The 17,025-nt window shown below is 43.9% G+C and overlaps 1 protein-coding gene across 3 annotated transcripts in view; it reads left to right on the forward strand.

The window, feature by feature from the left end:
- FBXL18 (F-box and leucine rich repeat protein 18) overlaps nt 1-17,025 on the forward strand; it is a 209,034-nt gene that overhangs the window by 123,534 nt on the left and 68,475 nt on the right. Inside the window, exon 4 of one of the 3 annotated variants that reach the window (XM_056536630.1) lies at nt 6,632-6,732. The exons of the other annotated variants lie outside the window; for them this stretch is intronic. Within the exon in view, the coding sequence (XP_056392605.1) occupies nt 6,632-6,683 (52 nt within the window). The 3' untranslated portion in view covers nt 6,684-6,732. The remainder of the gene's footprint in view (nt 1-6,631; nt 6,733-17,025) is intronic. 3 annotated transcript variants of the gene reach the window in all.

Here is a 17,025-nt window from a genome sequence, read left to right on the forward strand (position 1 = left end):
TCTCTATGCTAAACAAAGGTTTTACAAGAAGGGTAAGAAGGCCCACTCGATGCTGGCTAGACGTTTGAGAGACTGTGCTGCAGCCCAGACGCCCTCACCTCTGAAGGACCCTTCTGGCACTCTTCACTATCACCGTGATGCTATCTCTCGCCTCTTTCGGGACTACTACTCTAAGCTTTACTCTCTTCCTTCCCAATTGCCTTCTGACGCTGAGGAGCGTGATGCTCTGCTGGACTCCTTTCTCTTGGAGTGCCACCTGCCCTCGCTCACGGTGACTGATCGAGCTACCTTAAATGCTCCGATAACGCTTGAGGAAATTACCGAAGTTCTTAAGTCCTTGCCATCAGGTCACTCCCCAGGCCCAGACAGCTTTTCCTATTTATATTATAAGACTTTCTCCGCTCTTATTCTCCCTCACCTTGTCTCTCTGTTTAATGCTTTCAATGGGGAGAGGGGATCCCCCAGTCCTTTTTGCATTCTTTACTTACCCTTATCCCCAAACCGGGTAAGGATCCCCATGATTGCACCAGTTATAGGCCCATAGCCCTGCTCAATACCGACCTGAAGCTGTTCTCAAAAAATTCTAGCCGCCCGTCTCTGTTGTCTCCTCCCCTCCCTCATCCATAAAGATCAGGTAGGCTTTATTCCTTGCCGTCAGGGAGGGGACAATATGATTTTTGCCTTGTGTATTGAACCCCTAGCTGCCATGATTCGGGGGAATGCGGACATCTCTAGTATAGCCCTCCATGATAGAGAATTTAAAATCTGCCTTATCGCGGACTATGTCCTTCTCACCCTCACAAGGCCTTTGATCTCCCTCCCTAACCTCTACAGGGTTCTACGTTCTTATGGTGTTGTTTCTGGCTATAAAATTAATCTCTCTTTCCGCTCACTTGCATGCTGCCTATTCTTTTCAATGGTCACCCTCTGCTCTTACCTATATTAGTGTTCATCTCACTTCCAGCTACTCCACTCTCTACTCTGCTAATTGCTGTCCTCTATTCCGACACCTTCGTTCTCTCATGGAAAAGTGGCGGTCTCACTATATCTCCTTTTTCGGGCGCATAGCGGCGGTAAAAATTACCATACTTCCTAAATTGCTCTACTTTTTTGAAACGCTGCCTGTGCGAGTTCCGTTGTCTGCCTTGCGAACGTTCCAATCAGCTATTTTTCATTTCATCTGGCATGGTAAGAGGCATCGCCTCCCGATGTCGGTTATGTTTGGCGAGTAGGCACATGGGGGGTTTGTGGGTACCAGATGTTGCTAAGTATTACTGGGCTGCTAATTTGCGCCATCTAGCTTCTTTGACCACATATCACACATATAGCTATTGGCTGGAACTCGAAAAACTGTGGCTAGCACCGATCCATCCAAATACGTTCCTCTGGAGTACTTCCCCCCCTGGCCCCTTACTAGGACCTATGTCCTTCTCCAGATATGTTTGGGGGTATTCCTCCAGGAAATTCCCACTTTTCTCCCGTGTCTGCCCCTTGCAGTCTTTCCTTTACCATCCAGGTTCCCCCCCCCCCCCCCCCGAGCCTCACCTCCATTATGGTCAGGGTGTGGGGAGGTAGGGGGCTCTTTTGTTGGGCTGACTTAGTTGACCCCCCTATCCCGAGCACTGCCGTCCTTTGAGGACTTAGTTTCCCAACATGGTCTTCCCTCCTTCGAACGACTTCATTATCTCCCGCTCAGGCACTTCATGTCATCTGTGCTGAGAAGCCATGTGGTTTCCCTGCCTACGGCATTTGAGCGGTTATGCCGCTCGGAGCGGCAGATGAAAGGGCTTCTCTCTGACATTTACTCTGTTGTAACTGCCCCCCCTGACTGGAAAGCCCCATCTCACCGGTACATGACTCGTTAGGAGGAGCTCTTGAACGCCAGTATCACCCTACCCCAATGGCAGATAATTTGGCAGCGGGCATCTAAAGCTTCTATCTGTACAACATATAAGGAAACACAATTTAAGATGTTAATGGGCTGGTACCACACCCCTGCGCTGCTTAATAAATTGAACCCAAATATTCCCCCTCAACGCTGGCGTTGTGGGGTGGGGCTGGGCACGGTCTTTCACATATTCTGGTCCTGTCCTATAATTGTTCCTTATTGGCAAGTGGTGCAAAAACTGATACTGGAAGTTCTAGGGGCCCGTGTCACCTTGGACTCCCTGGTCTACTTGTCATACCTCTCCACTAAAATCTTAACCAAATGGCCGTTTAAGTTGTTCATACACATGGTTTTGGCGGCTAAAACTCTAATCGCAAAATGCTGGAAGCAACCCCTTCCTCCATTGGAGATTGATCTGGTTGTGAGAATCAGGGAGATACGTTCTCTTGAATATCTTACTGCTTCTATCAATAACTCTTTACCTCTCTTCCTGTCTGTATGGGAGCCCTGGGATAGGTTTTTGGATAGGCAACCTCCTTAGCTTCCACTTCCTCTGAAGCTGCTTTTCTCTCCCCTCCTTCCTGATCCTTTCCCTTCTTCCTCCCTCTTTCCCTACTCTCCATGTCCTCTTTATGTCATCCTGTTGTTGTCCATGTTTGTTTTGTCTGGTAGAGATTTGTTCTTGTCTGTTTTGTAGAGGCCTGACAAAGGGCCTTTTTGGATTCACTCAGGAGATTTTCTAAAGTCTACGCACTGACTGGCAGCTGAGTATTGTATGAGAGATATGTGTGAACTTGATTACTCAGGCGTCTCACTTAATGCCTGCTATTTTCCTGGTACCTGTTTTTGATTCCTACTTTGCATTGTTTTGAATTTGTATTGAAAAAACTTTTAATAAAAATTTACAGTAATAAAAAAAAAACAAAGAAAATATTTGATTACTAGAGATGAGCGAACTTTGAAACTTTTTAAAATCATTTGTGCGATTCGGCTCGGTTCGACACAAACCGGCCCTAAAATGATCCCCAAACACGTCTCTTATGATGCCTAACAGCTGTAAAGCCCTCTCTAACATTGCATTAAAGTATGTATTAAAGTAGTTTTTAAGTGTTTTGAAGGCTAGGTTATGGTGACATGTGGTAATCCATGTAAGTAGTAGCTTCTTCAATGTGCTAGCAGAGGCTTTTAGGCTTATTCATTCTATAATAAAGCAGCATCAAGTATCCCTTGTTGTTGGAAGATATGTGCTATTCTTAAAATGCACACAGAGGTATCTAAAGCCACATTGGCTTTTTTTGAGCGTTCCAAAAATTATCCCTTTTTTGGAGTAGCAAGAGCTTTTTAGTCTCCCAAGCGAAGAAGATGGCACGGATTTCTCCATCCATTCAAAAAACTATACCTTTTTGGGTGTAACTACAGAATTGGCAGGCTATCATTAGCCAGTGGACAGCAGGAGGTGGCGGACTGATATTACTAGTAGTAGCTAGCGTACAGCAGGGGCAGTACTGTATAATCAGTTTAATTTGGCAAAGATTTGTTTTCGAATTTAGCCAGCCAGGTGACCCTGGTCTGGCTCGAAGTAACAGGTTCCTTAAAGATTTTCCATCACTGAGACCTGCTCAAGCACAGACCAAGAGGGTCTTACAGCAAGATCTAGCATGTGTGCCAAAACAGGGACAAAATGAGTCTTTTTTAAAAATTTTGCCCCAGCCAGGCGGCCCAGGCCTGGCTGGAGGTTTCACCATCAAGGGTGATGCTGATGGCATAGAGGTTGACAACAGGGTGAATGGGACAATATTGTTGTCTGGGGGACATGGATTCCTCAATGGATAACTGAAGGAAATGGGAGGACGAGGGGGAAGTGACACTGATGCAGCAAATTCAGAAAATGTGCTGGCTGTTAGACAGTAGGGAGACATCTGTAGGATCATCAGTAGCATCAGCAGCATTTTGCTCACATTGGGGCATCTCGACCTTCCCTTGCAGCCTTGTGGTAAAGCTCCATATGTCTACATAGAGATGTAGTTCCTACACTCGCACTCTGGCCATGGCTTACTTTCTGTTTGCACAGACGACATAGTGCCACATTCTCTGCATCAGGTAAGGTAAAAGAACTTCCACACAGCAGAATACTGGACAGAGACTGTACCACCTGACTCTGCGCCCCCCCCCCCTCTAAAATGTTTTTTTACAGAACCTGAACATGCAGCATCCTCGCTGTCACCTGAGCTCATCAGACCAGCAGCCCTATGTCTGGTACATTTCACAGGTTTTCTTTCCCTACCTCGACTATGCTCTTCTTCGCTACAATACCACTACCCTCCTCCTCTGAACAGGTCAGCTCCTCCTCAACTGGTTCCCACGACCTGTCCACTATGTCATTGTCAACATTAAATTCCTAATCGTCCACTACACCACTCCTCTCTTCATGAACTTCTTGGGCTCCTTGCATAGCCACCATGATGCCTTAAAGTATCACTAGCACACCTAACACCACCAGTCCCGCTTGTGCTACGCAGTAGGGGTGGGAGGCAAAGACTGAGATGAGGAAACACAGCATATTGGACAGAGAGTTCCTTCCTGTACTGGTGCTGGCACCAATATTCTTACTTCCGGAGGACATGGCAGGGGTCTTCTTACCTCTGCCCCGTCAAACATTTCTTTTACCAAACATAATTTTGTAAGGATAGTTTGGATTTGTAGGTTAGTTTTCTTACAAGCAGGTAGGTATAACGCAAGTTTAATCTACCCAAAAAAAAATGTAAACCTACAGCCTCTTGAGAAAGCTAATGCTCATGGGATCCAGAAGCTTTTTAGTGCCCTGCTATTTCCAAAACAGACTGATGTAAACGGTTTGCTGAAACCAATAAATTATTCACAAATACCGTATTTATCGGCGTATAAAAATTTTTGCCTAAAGTCTATCTGCGTGTTATACGCCGATAAGCCGCTGCAGTTCAGTTATTTAAAGCGGGCGCTTTAAGTCAATGAACTGCAGCGACTTTTACTGGCCCAGAGACCTGCCGTCGCTGCCCGATTCTCGGCCCCTGCCTATCCTGGGGTCCAGAGACTGCCGACGCCGCTGCCCTATTGCCTCCCCCATCCCCGGTTTTGGCTCCGGTGTGGCGTCTCCTGCGTCGTTGCTATGCGCTGCGCAATGACGAGTGATGTTGTGTTGAAGACGTCACTTGTCATTGCGTATCGCAGCGCATAGCAATGACACAGAGGACGCCACACTGGAGCCAGAAGCAGCGCGAACCCGACCGCGGCAACAGGTAATTATAAAACTGGGGATGGGGGAGGCAATGGGGCAGCGGCGCCGATAGCCAGGGGGAGAGAAGCGGTGGCAGCAGGGCTCTAGACCCCAGGAAAGGCAGGGGGAGAGAAGCGGGCAGCAATGGCCTCTCTCCCCCTGCCTTTCCTGGGGGCTTCTGCGGGGTCAGAAACAGTTATAGTTACATAGTTAGTACGGTCGAAAAAAGACATATGTCCATCAAGTTCAACCAGGGAATTAAGGGGTAGGGGTGTGGCGCGATATTGGGGAAGGGATGAGATTTTATATTTCTTCATAAGCATTAATCTTATTTTGTTCCAGGAATGTATCTAAACAGTGTATCGGGGTATACACATGCACACACACGCACCTTCATTTTACCAAGGATATTTGGGTAAAAAAACTTTACATGTAGTGTCATCTCTTTATTATCTTATATTTTATTTCATATGTTCCATATATGGATATCAAATTCAATAACCATTTTGAACAGACATCATTCCAAGGAGTCGGTTCTCACTCCTACAATGATTTTATATATTTATAATTTTCTTTTAATAAACTTGACATTGGAATCTTTTAAGACATTGGATTTTTATGACATTAAACTCTTATTAGGGATGTTTCATCTTCCAAAATTGGGTCTGACTATTTAAAAATTGCGACTCTGTATGTCAGTGTTTACAGAACCTTTCTTTCCCATACACTGACTACACATGGGTCACAATCACATTCATAATTGATGCAACTTGTAACGTTGGACATTTATTGCAGACTGATTAATTCAATAGGACACGTGGATACTCTAAGTGCCCTTCTTATGATAAATAATAATTCTCTTAACTATACAAATGTTGATCCTATCATGTGTAGGGGTATCGGGTGCCAACTGTTCCAATGGAGAAGATTAAAGATTATTTGTTGAGGTTTCTTTTCTGTAGGTTTGAGTTTGTAGGCCGCCCTTCTCATCTTTTAGAATTGTCAAATCCAAAAAGTTGATACTTTTTGTTCTGCATCTCAGATCTAAAGTGCATACCCACCTCGTTCGTGTTAAGTGGTAAAACAAATTCATGAATAAAACGGCCCCAAAAAGAAATGTCCTTGCTGTGTTTTTCATTGTCCTCTGTGAATACTACTGTGTCCTCCCACCACCCAAGAAAAAGGTTTGCGTAAGTGGGTGCACACACCGTGCCCATAGCTGATGACCTTTATCTGGTGAAAGTATTTCCCATTGAAAGTGAAGAAATTGTGTGTGAGGACAAACTTAAGGAGTGTCAAAATAAATGAATTGTGCGCGTGAAAATGTGTACCTTTTAACGTTAATTTTTTTAAAAATGTGCTACCGCTTTAAGTCCTAGATCGTGTCTGATGTTGCTGTAAAGGGCCTCTACGTCTAGGTTAGCCAAAATTGTGTGATCCGACACCGTGATTCCATTTATCTTACAAACCGTGTCCTTTGTGTCTTTTAGGAACGAGGGGAGAGCACCTACAAATGGTATCAATAAATCATTAACATACTGACTACATCCTTGTGTGAGGTTATGACACCCCGACACGATGGGCCTGCCGGGTATGGGGTTAACTTGCTCATGCACCTTAGGTAGTGCATAAAATGTGGCAACTACCGGGTTTGGATTGAACATCACTTTATACTCCTCTTCATTGATGAATCCCTCAGATAGGGCCCCCTGGAGTAATTATTGTAACTCATACAGGTAGTCCATTTTTTGGATTGCCTGATAATACCTCATAGGTTTCTTTGTCATTAGGCAGTCGATTCACCATATCAACATAATTGTCTTTATTCAAGACAACTATGTTGCCACCCTTGTCAGATGGTTTTATCTCTGTGTCTTTATTATCCTGCAAGGTCTTAATTGCTTCCCATTCTGGTTTAAATAAATCTGAGGGTTTCAAGTTCTTATTAGAGTGGATCAATGACAGATCTTGGGTGACCAGTTTAACAAAACTATCAATACAACTGTACTGAGAAAAAGGAGGGGTTTTCTTACTCTTCATCTTTAGGGATGACAAAGGGGCCACAGGTGGTTTGGGTCCATTTTCATTCTCTTCCGAAAGGTCTATCAAAGACTCCCAAGGCTACTGATTCCCTATACCCATTGCTGTTTCATTTCTTGTTAGATTGGCGTGGTATTTATGCAAAGCTAATTTTCTCGTGAATAAGTTCATGTCTTTGACCCACGTAAATAGATCAAAATGTGGGGTAGGGGAAAAGGAAAGACCTTTGGCCAATACCTTCGTTTGAGGTTCAGTAAGCGTGTAAACGGAGAGGTTAATTATCTGTAAATCAGCCCTCTGTTCCATCTCCTGGAGCAGGTTTAAACCTGCCTCCTCACCCCTAAAAAACTTGTCACGGGTAGACCACTCAATGATGGGGCTGGTGTGAAACCTGGAGTGATCACATGTGGGGGGCCCAAAAAAGATGTTGGAATTGGCTTGTGCCATTCTTCCCAACTCCTGGCTGTTGTGTATTGATGTTGGGCCTGACATATTCCCCAATGAGGAGGAGGAGGAAGATAAAGGTGAGGGCACAGTAGTTTGGTTTCCACCTAATATGCCCATTGATGGTAATGTCACAGGACCAGAATTTTGAGCGATATGTGGACATGTCGACTCTGAGGGCCTGATCTAGGGTTGCAGGATTTATGTGGTCTTACAAATCTCCTTGGAGTATTTTCGCGTTTAGTGCCTGGTCTATATGGGGCACTATTTGCTTCTACTGAACTATCTGTTTCTGAGGTATCACTGTCAGACAGACCCGGATGTGGATTTCTCATAGACGGTCTATTGGATGATTTATTTTGATTATAAATCCTTCCTGATTCAAAATCAGTACTGTCTCTAACGAATTTTCTGTGTTTGCGCTCTTTTAATTCCTTTTTATAATTTTCGATATTTTTCTGTAAATTAGCTTCTAACTTCATAAAGTCAGGTAATGAGGCAAAAGTTTTAACTTCAGAATTTTTTTTTCCAGTTGTTCAGTGACCTTATTGTAAAACTTTTTTTTTAATCTAACAGGTCATCATACGTAAGGAGTTTTCAGTCAAAACTTTATCCCAGCCTCGTATGAAATCCCCTTCCTCAGAATGGGAGTGTGGATTGATATAAATTCGTAGACCACAATATACAATCAGTTTTTGGATGTATGCGTCCAGGCTAGCAACCTCCCACCATGATCTAGTATGAGCCCTAAATGTGCGTGAAAGTTGTTTAAATGCTGAACTGATATCAATTTGATGAATGGGGAGATTGTCTCTTGAAAAGACTTGAGAGGCTTCAAATTGTAAATTTTCCAAATTTTGACGTGGCGATAGGAAACCTTCCATAATACTATAATAGCCTTCTCCACAAAACTGGAGGGAGGATATGGGGCTAAAGCACACTTAAGCGCCCAGTAGTTAACCAATCAACAAAAAAATATATAAGGTGCCCCTCAGGGAAGGGAGGGTATATTAGACCATTCAACAGTTGTGCCCATAAGGCACATTAATCCCTCTTAGATCCTTCACCGATAAAACTTAACATTTAATAAACTCATATATAAAAAGGTAGAGGGTATGTGAAGTGTGGACTATATACTGGAGAGATTGTATTCAATACTGAGCCCAGTGTTGACCAGGACCCGATATACTTATAGGGCAATGCCACCTGCAGTGTGGCTTTAGCCTCTATATATTCATAAATTTCCAGCCAGAATATCTTAGTGCTTTGTTTAAAACCTAATTCTGCTGCATCCTACATGTTTTGCCACTCTGCGTGGCTTTATCAAGGATGAGGTATAGCAGACTGAGTATCCACGTGTCTGTAAGGCTTTATATGCCCTCTGTATATTGTGTCATGTCCAATCATTAGTTCCGTGTCGCATGTTTTTGTTGTCAAGCTAATTATAAACATCGGTACTACTCAGGTAAATTCCTGAGCCAATCTGCTTCCGTAGCGCTAAAGGAAAAACCCGGTGCCTAGGCTCCGTTCCTGGGCCGAATGGCCAAACCCTAGGCACATGTACTTGCGGCAGTTGTAGCTTCTGTATTTACATCAAGAGGAGGAGGGAATTTATTAATCCCTCTGATGGAAGAACATATAAATTATTTGATTTTGTAAACTGCCGAAGCCAGGGTGTGATATATGGAGCTTTATGCTCATGTCTGCTCCTATACATTGGCATAATGTTACAAGAGCTTAGACGACGGATTTCCAAGCACATCAGCTGTATCAACACCCATGCTGACACTCCATTAGCAAGACATGTGTGGAGTAAACATGGAGGAAATCGTAGGGTTCTGGAATTTTTTGGAATACGGAAAATTTAAATGGGTCCAAGGGGCAGCTGCCTCGACAAAATCCTCCTAAAGGAGGAGACTAAGTGGATCTTTCGTTTGCATAGCATGAGTCCACAAGGCCTAAATGAAGGCTTCACGTATACACCTTTTATTTAAGAATAATCTTGTATAAAAATGACGATGATAGGATTGAATTAATCAGTCTGCAATAAACGTCCAACATTACAAGTTGCATAAATTATTAATGTGATTGTGACCCATGTGTAGTCAGTGTATGGGGAAAGAAAGGTTCTGTAAACATTGACATACAGAGTCGCAATTTTTAAATAGTCAGACCCAATTTTGGAAGATGAAACATCACTAATAAGAGTTTAATGTCATAAAAATCCAATGTCTTAAAAGATCCCAATGTCAAGTTTATTAAAAGAAAATGATAAATATATAAAATCATTGTAGCAGTGAGAACCGACTCCTTTGAATGATGTTTGTTCAAAATGGTTATTGAATGAGATATCCATATATGGAACATATGAAATAAAATATAAGATAATAAAGAGATGACACTATATGTTAACATATAAGTAATTAAACCATTAAGATGTTATTTTATTCTTTTTTTGGAGTGGAAGTTGAGGTTAGCACCTAATGGTTATGTATAGGTGCTCTGATGTAATACAACATACAATCAAAAAAAAACTGCTAACACCTTTTGTTATGCGCAATGTAATGAAACATTGAGGAAGAAAAACTTCAAACACCTATGTCATGCGGACTAGGATTGGTTAATGATCCTGTGAATGAAGTTCCGTGACATGCGCTGAGTGATTGAACAACGGACCAATGATTTAGGATTAGGATTGGCCGGGTGGAGCGCGTGCACGGTGCATCCACGGGGCGCGTCCCAGGAACGGAGCCTAGGCACCTGGTTTTTCCTTTAGCGCTACGGAAGCAGGTAATGTATGAGTATAGGTGATTGACTCAGGAATTTACCTGAGTAGTACCGATGTTTATAACTGGCTTGACAACAAAAACATGCGACACGGAACAAATGATTGGACATGACGCAATATACAGAGGGCATATAAAGCCCGACAGACAAGTGGATACTCAGTCTGCCATACCTCATCCTTGATAAAGCCACGCAGAGTGGCAAAACATGTAGGATGCAGCAAAATTTGGTTTTAAACAAAGCACTAACAGAATCTGGCTGGAAATTGATGAATATATAGAGGCAAAAGCCACACTGCAGGGGGCATTGCCCTATAAGTATATCGGGTCTTGGTCAACACTGGGCTCAGTATTGAATACAATCTCTCCAGTATATGGTACACGCACACACGCACACACGTACACACGTACACACACACACACACACACACGTACACACACACACACACACACACACACGTACACACACACACACGTACACACACACACACACGTACACACGTCCCGGATGGGAAAGGAGTGAATGAATTACTGGAGAAAATACAGATAAAGCCAGATTTGTTGGTTGTAGTTTTAACTTCACATACCCTCTACCTTTTTATATATGAGTTTATTAAACGTTAAGTTTTATCGGTGAAGAATCTAAGAGGGATTAATGTGCCTTATGGGCACAACTGTTGAATGGTCTAATATACCCTCCCTTCCCTGAGGGGCACCTTATATATTTTTTTGTTGATTAATGAAGCTATTTGCGTGATAGAATTGCAGCGATATTCGCATTCGCTGCGAATCGAATAAATCCTGAAATTCGTAACGAATATGGGTCGTCTGCTTCGATTCGCTCATCTCTAATATATATGACATATATATATATATATATATATATATATATATATATATATATGATCTAATGTGAAAGTTTACCTCTACATTTACATGAGCGGAAAAAAAAATATATACATAGCTATATATATGATCTAATGTAAAAGTTTACATCTACATGCATCTACAGTATATATTATTACATATTATCCATATGGTAAACATACTCGATATGCTGGGTTCTGCAACAGTATTGAGATGTGCTGCGGGACCCACCGAAAGTCAGTTTGCAAACAGTGCACAATATATGTTTGCAAGCTGTCTGTGGTTACTGCCGATCCCGCAGCATATCTGACCTGGGTTGAAGGAACGAGACCCGCATCCTATCTAAGTACCCATGGACAGTTTGCAAACACATATTTTGCACTGTTTGCAAACTGACTGTCGGTGGATCCCGCAGCATATATCGAGTATACGTACCACATGGATAATATGTAATAATATATACAGTAGATAGTGGACAACCCCCCGGTGCTAAAGGCTGGTCTCTTGGTTTGTACATCCAAATATTAGTGTCTGGCAAAGGTGGAAGAGGAGGATCACAAGGCAGCATTGCAGATCTGGAAGCGAGTGAGAGTCAGCTCACTTCCCCAACACTGTGAACGGATCCGCCTGGACCAGGTGCGTGACGTCAATGAACAAGATAGAGATGATTCAGCATTCGTGTAAAATCAATACATCAGATAGATGGTGGAAAATATACTGGATGCGTTTCGAACGACAATCCGTCTTTTGTCACAGACGATCAGCATTGCAGATCTCCATTAAAAACACTTGTTCTCTCTCAGCCCAGGATGCGGATGTTGAACGTGTAGAATGTGCTCTGAGTGGATGAGGGGGTTCCTTCCCTTCTTTCGCATAAGCTTCTACAATGGTGGTGTGTATGCAGCGGGCCAATGTGTCTTTTGATGCTTTAAAACCTTTCTTGTGTCCAGAAACTAGAATAAACAGCTTTTCCTCTTTTTGCAAGACTTCAATTCAATGTACATGGCAGGAAAGAGCTCTGTTCACATCCAACATATGAAATCTTTCTTCTTCTTAAGAAACTGGATTAGGAAAGAAATCTGGCAGAAAAAACTCCCCCTTTATATTATCCGAAGTAGCCACCTTAGGAATAAAGGAAGGCATAGTTCTCAGGCATACTCCATCAAGAAGAATCTTAAAGGGGTTCTTCGGTGCTTACACATCTTATCCCCTATCCAAAGGATAGGGGATAAGATGCCTGATCGTGGGAGTCCCACAGCTGGGGATGCCCGTTATCATGCACGCGGCACCCCGTTTGTAATCAGTCCCCGGAACGTATTCGCTCCGGGTCTGATTACGGGCGACTACAGGGCCGGCGGCGTGTGACGTCACGCCTCTGCCCCCGTGTGACGTCACGCTCTGCCCCTCAATGCAAGCCTATGGGAGGGGGCGTGATAGCTGTCACGCCCCATCCCGTAGGCTTGCATTGAGGGGCGGAGCGTGACGTCACACGCCGCCTGCTCTGTAGTCGCCCGTAATCAGACTGATTACAAACGGGGTGCCGCGTGCATGGTCACGGGCGTCCCCAGCTGCGGGACTCCAGCGATCAGGCATCTTATCCCCTATCCTTTGGATAGGGGATAAGATGTGTAAGCACCAGAGAACCCCTTTAAGATACGGTTCTTTTGATGATAATTAGATGGACTTTGAGCGTATTTGCTTTTAGACCCTTATCATGACGTGCTTGTAGAAATTGATGAACAGGACACAAAGACAGATGTAGCAAGACTTCAACTCGATGTAAATGGCAGGAAAGAGCTCAGTTCACATCCAACATATGAAATCTTTCTTCTTCTTAAGACACTGGATTAGGAAAGAAATCTGGCAGAAAAAACTCTCTCTTTATATTAACCAAAGGAGCCACCTTAGGAATAAAGGAAGGCATAGTTCTCAGGCATACTCCATCAAGAAGAATCTTAAGATACGGTTCTTATGATGATAATTAGATGGACTTTGAGCGTATTTGTTTTTAGACCCTTATCATGACCTGCTTGTAGAAATTGATGAACAGGACACAAAGACAGATGTAGCTTGGATTGAATCAGCCATGACTGAAATTTTTTCCATAACCTGGAAGAGATGAAATTAGTGGAAGATTTTCTGGATGCCAATAGAGTTTTGATAGAAAGGCCAAGTTGTTTTAATCTTTCCCCCTTAGGAACCACGCTGTTAAATGCAGACGTTCCGGCTGACGAAAGCCTTTCTGCAGAAGTAGAACTGGAACTACTGGCAATTTCCAGAAATTGCCTTCTGAAAGTTGTAACAGGAGCAGAAACCAGGCTTGACGTGGACAGAAGGGTGTTATTAGAATGACTCCAGAAGAATTTTGCTCAGAACTCTGGGTAAGACTGGAAGTAGAGGGTACAGATAAAGAAATCTCTTCTTCCATGGCAATGAGAATGCATCTATGCATCTAGCACATCTGGACGATTGTGCCTCCTGAGTGATCCGAAAGCTGTCAACTTGCGATTTTCTCGTCGCCATGAGATCCAGTTCCGGGACTCCCCATCTGTCTGTCATCATTTTGAAATATTTCTGATTTAACCCCTTCCCGCAGAATGTCATATATAAACGCCGGGTTGTGCAGTACGTTCGCGCATCCCGACGTTTATAAATGACATTCAGTTAACCCGGCGATGCGCAGCATCGCACAGGTTAACCAGCAGAAGTCACCCCCCAGGACCATCCATTGATGGTCCTGGTCAGCGATCACTGTGATTGGTCCCTGTGGACCATTCACAGTGACCTGGGGTGAAAGTTCAGATCCCCCGCACTGCCCGCCCCTGGAAGTTGGGCAGAACGGGGGACGATGGCTGCGGGGGCTCGCGGGGACCTGCAGCATAGGGGGGGGGAACACGCGGGGACCGGCGGCCTTACCCGAACCAGTGGCGGGACCGAGGAGCAGCGCGGGACCGGCCACGTGGACGAGCAGCGATGGGACCGGCAGGTAAGTATATGGTCCTCAGAGGCAGCAGTGAAGATCTTCACTGCTGCTTCTAGGAGCTTTTGGCTGTCTGGGCATGCTGGGAGTTGTAGTTTTGCAACATCTGGAGGGCCCCAGTTTGGAGACCATTGTATAATGGTCTCCAATCTGTGCTCTTCCAAAACTACAACTCCCAGCATGCACTGACTGTCCAGGCATGCTGGGAGTTTTAGTTCAGCAACATGTTGCCCTTCAGATGTTGCCGAACTACAACTCCCAGCATGCCCTTCAGATGTCTGGGCATGCTGGGAGTTGTAGTTTTGCAACAACTGGAGACACACTGGTTGGGAAACATTGTCTGTTTCTAACTCAGTGTTTCCTAACCTGTGTGCCTCCAGCTGTTGCAAAACTATAACTCCCAGCATGCACTAACAGACCATGCATGCTGGGAGTTGTGGTTTTGCAACAGCTGGTGCACCCCCCCTGTGAATGTACAGGGTACATTCACATGGGAGAGGGTTTTACAGTGGGTTTCTCGCTGCAAGTTTGAGATGCAGCAAATTTTGCGCTGGGAAACTCGCTGTAATCCCCCGCCCGTGTGACTGTATCCTAAAAACTCTACACTACCACAAAATAAAATAAAAAGTTAAAAACACTACATATACACATACCCCTACACAGCCCCCCTCCCCCAATAAGAACGTCCGGTACACCACTGTTTCCAAAGCAGAGCCTCCAGCTGTTGAAAAACAACAACTCCCAGTATTGCCGGACAGCCGTTGACTGTCCACGCATGCTGGGAGTTTTACAACAGCTGGAGGCACCCTGTTTGGGAATCACTGGCGTAGAATACCCCTATGTCCACCCCATGCAAATCCCTAATTTAGGCCTCAAATGCAGATGGCGCTCTCACTTTGGAGCCCTGTCGTTATTCAGGGCAACAGTTTAGGGCCACATATCGCCGTACTCGGGAGAAATTGCGTTACAAGGTTTGGTGGGCTTTTTCTTCTTTAACCATTCATGAAAAGGAAATGTTGGGGTCTACACCAGAATGTTAGTGTAAAAAAATTTAATTTTTTACACTAACATGCTGATGTTGCCCTATACTTTACATTTTCACAAGAGGTAAAAGGGAAAAAAGCCCCCCAAAATTTGTAACGCAATTTCTCCCGACTACGGAGATACCCCATATGTGGGCGCAAAGTGCTCTGGGGGCGCACAACAAGGCCCAGAAGGGAGAGTGCACCATGTATATTTGAGGTGATTTGTACAGGGGTGGCTGATTGTTACAGCGGTTTTGACAAACGCAAAAAAAAAAAAAAAGACCCCACATGTGACCCCATTTCGGAAACGACACCCCTCACGGAATGTAATGGGGGGTGCAGTGAGAATTTACCCCCCACAGGTGTCTGACGGATCTTTGGAACAGTTGTCCGTGAAAATGAAAACTTGTACAGCCCACTGTTCCAAAGATCTGTCAGACACCAGTGGGGGGCAAATGCTCACTGTACCCCTTGTTACGTTCCTCAAGGGGTCTAGTTTCCAAAATAGTATGCCATGTGTTTTTTTTTTTTTTTTGCTGTTCTGGCACCTTAGGGGCTTCCTAAATGCGACATGCCCCCCCCCCCCGAGCAAAATTTGCTCTCAAAAAGCCAAATATGACTCCTTCTCTTCTGAGCATTGTAGTTCGCCCATAGTGCACTTCAGGTCGGTCAACTTATGGGGTACCTCCATACTCAGGAGAGATGGGGTTACAAATTTTGGGGGGGTATTTTCTGCTATTAACCCTTGGAAAAATGTGAAATTTGGGGGGAAACACACATTTTAGGGAAAACATTTTTTATTTTTTTTTACATATGCAAAAGTCGTGAAACACCTGTGGGGTATTAAGGCTCACTTTATTCCTTATTACGTTCCTCAAGGGGTCTAGTTTCCAAAATGGTATGCCATGTGTTTTTTTTTTTTTTGCTGTTCTGGCACCATAGGGGCTTCCTAAATGCGACATGCCCCCCGAGCAAAATTTGCTCTCAAAAAGCCAAATATGACTCCTTCTCTTCTGAGCATTGTAGTTCGCCCGTAGTGCACTTCAGGTCAACTTATGGGGTACTTCCATACTCAGAAGAGAAGGGGTTACAAATATTGGGGGGGGTATTTCCTGCTATTAACCCTTGGAAAAATGTGAAATTTGGGGGGAAACACACATTTTATTGAAAAAAATATATATTTTTTTACATATGCAAAAGTCGTGAAACACCTGTGGGGTATTAAGGTTCATTTTACCCCTTGTTACGTTCCCCAAGGGGTCTAGTTTCCAAAATGGTATGCCATGTGGGGATTTTTTGCTGTTCTGGTACCATAGGGGCTTCCTAAATGCAACATGCCCCCCAAAAACCATTTCCGAAAAACGTACTCTCCAAAATCCCCTCGTCGCTACTTCGCTTCTGAGCCCTCTACTGCGCCCGCCGAACACTTTACATAGACATATGAGGTATGTGCTTACTCAAGAGAAATTGGGCTACAAATATAAGTATACATTTTCTCCTTTTACCCCTTGTAAAAATTCAAAAATTGGGTCTACAAGAACATGCGAGTGTAAAAAATGAAGATTGTGAATTTTCTCCTTCACTTTGCTTCTATTCCTTTGAAACACCTAAAGGGTTTAAACGCTGACTGAATGTCATTTTGAATACTTTGGGGGTTGCAGTTTTTATAATGGGGTCATTTGTGGGGTATTTCTAATATGAAGGCCTTCAAATCCACTTCAAACCTGAACTGATCCCTGAAA

This window comes from Hyla sarda, chromosome 8 (genome assembly GCF_029499605.1).
Source record: "Hyla sarda isolate aHylSar1 chromosome 8, aHylSar1.hap1, whole genome shotgun sequence".
Lineage (NCBI taxonomy): Eukaryota > Metazoa > Chordata > Amphibia > Anura > Hylidae > Hyla > Hyla sarda.